The 4,347-nt window shown below is 29.4% G+C and overlaps 1 protein-coding gene across 8 annotated transcripts in view; it reads right to left on the reverse strand.

The window, feature by feature from the left end:
• Window positions 1-4,347, reverse strand: part of LOC122633160 (chondroitin sulfate proteoglycan 4) — a 74,107-nt gene that overhangs the window by 56,038 nt on the left and 13,722 nt on the right. For all 8 annotated transcript variants that reach the window (XM_043820741.1, XM_043820745.1, XM_043820740.1 and 5 more), the window contains one exon: window positions 3,066-3,229. In XM_043820741.1, the coding sequence (XP_043676676.1) occupies window positions 3,066-3,229 (164 nt within the window). The remainder of the gene's footprint in view (window positions 1-3,065; window positions 3,230-4,347) is intronic.

The following is a 4,347-nucleotide window of genomic DNA, read 5'->3' on the forward strand; positions in this document are numbered from 1 at the left end:
AAAAAAAAAAAAACAAAAAAGATAGAATTATTCTTTTAGGTCGATCGATCTTTAGTCGATTTAAATGTAACGGTGAAAAGAAGAAAAGAAAAGGAAACAAACGAAAAAGAAAGAAAGAAAGAAAAAAAAAATGAAAAGGAGAAAAAATATTCGAGAGATCGATTAGGAAATAAATTTAAAGAGAAACGTGCCAAGGTAAAAGCACGGTTTTACCTTCCACCGGCTGGTAGAAAAATCGAGGACTTGTTTTAATTATTTATCGTTTCGTTAGTCGTGAAAATCACGACTGTGTAAGTAAACGTGAGAAATTAGAGGAGGAAAGTAAAGGAAAGGAAACGAAAGGAAAGGAAACTGCTGCCGGCAGTGGTACCTACAGTTTATGCTTGCAAAAGCGTCGTCATTGGATTGAAATTGCGGGGGATGGTAAAACGGAGTTGATAAAAAGGTCCGAGTTTTCGTCCTTTCGCGATGAATGAAAAAGTGAAATTACACGAAGCTTGGAATTACATGGATTTGAGGTACCGATAGAGAGACATTACGTGCTCTCTTTCTTTCTCTTTTCATCCCTTCCCCTTTTTTTTCTCTCCTTTTTTTTCTCTATAGAGTATGTATATCTTCAATATTTTATTTTCATATTTTCTCACTCTCACTTTTTCTCTCTCTTTCTCTCTTTCTCGCTTTTTCTTTTTTTTGCTCTCACGTACATTCAGTAAATGAATATGCAAAGACTTTTGAAATAGATTTATCTCTCTATATTTATATTTTATTTGTATGCTATATAATATTATATTATAAGTAAATACGATAGTTAGATATTAAATTTGTTCATTTATTAATTAAAACGCGAGATTATTTAATACTTCGTAATTCCTTCCGCTTATTTTTTCTTTTTTTATTTTCTGTTTTTTCTCTTTCTTGCTTCTTTTTCGTTTTATATAGAACGTTATCTTATTTATATATTTTCTTGTATACGTTCTATAAGTGATCGTAAAGAGATTTACCTATCTATTCATATTTTTCTGTTTATTATCTTTGTATTAGATAAGACATATACGATTATTACAATTGTTTGTTTTTTTAGTAACTGATAATATTATTAAAAATTTTTACTTACCTTTTTAATATTTCATTTATCTATTTTCTTCGATAAATCGATATTAAAAAATTAAACATGTCTATTTATCTACATCACTTCGATAATTGTTATCATAATTATAATAATTCAACTGCTTATCTCTTTTTCATATATTAATGTAATTATCTTTTTCTTTACTTTTCCTTCCTTTCTCTTTCTCTCGTTTCATTCATTCCGAAATCGTAACAATCTAATCCTGTTTACTGAGAACATACGTACTTATGTGTCACAGAGTAGAATAATTTAAATCACGCGGAGGTGGTAGAAAGTTGTTTTTTTTTTCCAGAGAAAAAGGGAAGGAGAAAAAAAAAAGAAAGAAAAGCAAAGCGAAAGCAACATAGAAAAAAAAAATACAAAATAAAAAAATAGGAGCGAACTATCTAGTGTGACAAAAAAAAAGGAAAGAAAGAAAAAAATAAATATAAAAAATAGAAAAAAAAGGAGGAAAAAAATTTGAAAATCCCGTGCCAAAGCTTCTTTCACTCGAGCGAATCCGACCGAAACATCGTGCTATGCTTTCAAAGGATAAAGAAGTTCCTTTTTTGCGGAATACTAAAGTATTATTACCGAATGTTATTTATGTAGATTTTCTCGGTGTAATATAAACCCCGTAAAACTTCCAACAAAATACATAGGCAAATATAAACGAACGTTCGCTTTATTTCTCTCTCTCTCTCTCTCTCTCTCTCTCTCTCTCTCTTTCCTTCTTCCTATTTCTCTCTTTTTTTTTTATTTTATTACTTCATAAGTTGGTTCTCTTCGCAACTTCCGATCTCGTAGCGAACACGAGACACTTCCGAAGATATCTATGGCGTATAAAACGCGTTATCCGATATCTCTCGATATCTCTCGAAAATATTAGAATTTTAAATGCGATCGAGAGCGACGATAAAGGTCGTACACGTTTCCTCTTATATATATGTGTGTGTGTGTGTGTGTGTGTGTGTGTGTGTGTGTGTGTGTATGTATAGAGGAATTTTCATTTAAGTGGAACAGAACATTTAAAATATTTTCATTTCTTAAGATTATACAATTCTATTCAAAGGAATGATTCAAAAGATATTAAGAATAATTCTTATTACAAATAAAAAATACAAGAAGAAGGAATATAATACAAAACACGTAATATTTCCATAATAATAATAACACGAAAGGATATAATAATAGTGATTAAAATTACAAAGAAATTATTCATTATAAATAATAATAATAATAATCGACATCTTGTATAATGATATCATTATTAAGATAATGAAATATTTAAATCGTAAATTATTTTTCTTTTTTCTTTTGGGAACAATAAGTATATTAATAAAAACATTGTCACTCTTCTTGGGATCAAAGAGTTTCAAACCTTTTATATAGTTTTTTTCTTTCTTTTTCCTTTTTTCTTTTTCCTCTTTCTTTCTCTCTCTCTCTCTCTCTCACTCTGTTAGTAGGTATCATCAAAAGCGAGATAAGATTCAAGTGCTTGGAGTTAGATGAAACACCCTGTATATATCGTCGTGTTTCAGACGCGCATCGGCCCTTTTAAAAGGGATAACCTTGTGGTGCCTTGCATAGCGTAAAGATATTTTCCTCGTCGCGAGCTTTCATATTTCTTTTCTTTTTCTTTTTTTAAATCTGTTTTTCTATCTTTTTTGTTTTTTTTTTTTGTATTTTGTTTAGTTTTACTTTCTTTTTTTCATTACCTCAAAGAGAAATAGATATATAGAGATAGAGATAGATAGAGACAAAAAAAGAGACAGAAAAAGAGAGAGAGAGAGAGAGAAAGAAAGAAAGAGTCTAATTCTTTGGCACGAGAGAAAGCTGACAGCCGTGGAATAGCACGTGCGGCCATTTAACGACGAAACGACAGCTCAACGAAGACCCTCGAAGAACACAGAAGGCCTATTAATAGAAGTTAAGAAACGAGTTAGGGCAAACGAACCTTCAATCTGCCTGCTTCCAGTTTGATCAAGCAGTAATCCGTCTTGCCGGCAGCCAATAGCAGCATCGCATCAGAAAGATGAGTTCGAAAGCGGAAACTGATGTCAGTTGCACCCTTGGCCTCTTGAACTGGAAGATGGATGTAACTTGCTCCGTAAAATGATACTGGAAATTTTCAAACACAAATATAATGGCGTTATTTTAAATTTATATATCATTATTATGAAGTGATCATTGATAAAAGAATATATTCATATCGATTCATTGTGCTGATTGCAATTCTTTTTCTTTTTCTTCTTTTTTTCTTTCTTTTTGGGAGATATAATGTAACGTAAGTATATATCGAAATATCGTATTCGCGTTTGGTAGTTTTATGATTATATTGCAAGTGTAAGTGCATTAAAGTGTTGTCAAAATATATATATATTTATGCATTATCATTATTAGCAATGCTTAATCATTGTGATTAAATCTTTTGTTAGATATATTGCGTGTTGGTATATTGAAATATTATTCTTTTTTTTTTTTTATATATCATACATTTTTATGAAATAGCTGTTACAAAATGTTATACAATTTTTTATCACGTATTAGAATATTCCATCTATTCTAACATATTTCTATGAATGCATTATCAACTATTATTCGGCTGACATTTGGAAATGCATTGCACACATATTTAATTCCATCGAAAATATTTATGTGTGTACGAATATATATGTATATTTATTTATGCATTATCGATGATTATATGTTCAATATATATTTCTTTATATATTTTTATTTGATGAAATGTAGTAAAACATGTATTGCATATATTCGAACGAATCTTATGCTTAAGTAGATATTTACATGTATAAGTTCTCAAGGGTAGTACAGTTTTCTTATATATTTTTCTGAGAGTAACGAAAGCAAATTCTAAACCATATTCTAGCTTGGGTCGAGGAAATGGAAAGAGTACTTGAGGAAAGGGAAGAACGTGGTATTCCTTTCGACAAGGTTCTCTTGGAATTTCTGTTGGTGATCCTTTAAAGATCGAGAAATTTGAGAAATACGATCGATCATATATCATAATTCTATGTTATTATACCGAACAAACATTTTTCTCTTTTGATAATTTTTCTCTTTGATTACTTATTCACTTATTGATAATATGTACCATAAATATTTAATGATTAATATACATATATATTTTTATTCGAAAATGTTTCAATATTTCAATTATAACTCGTTTCCTTTCCTTTTTTTAATTTAATTACTCATATTAAATTAAGAAAAAAAAA

This window comes from Vespula pensylvanica, chromosome 11 (assembly GCF_014466175.1).
Source record: "Vespula pensylvanica isolate Volc-1 chromosome 11, ASM1446617v1, whole genome shotgun sequence".
Classification (NCBI taxonomy): domain Eukaryota; kingdom Metazoa; phylum Arthropoda; class Insecta; order Hymenoptera; family Vespidae; genus Vespula; species Vespula pensylvanica.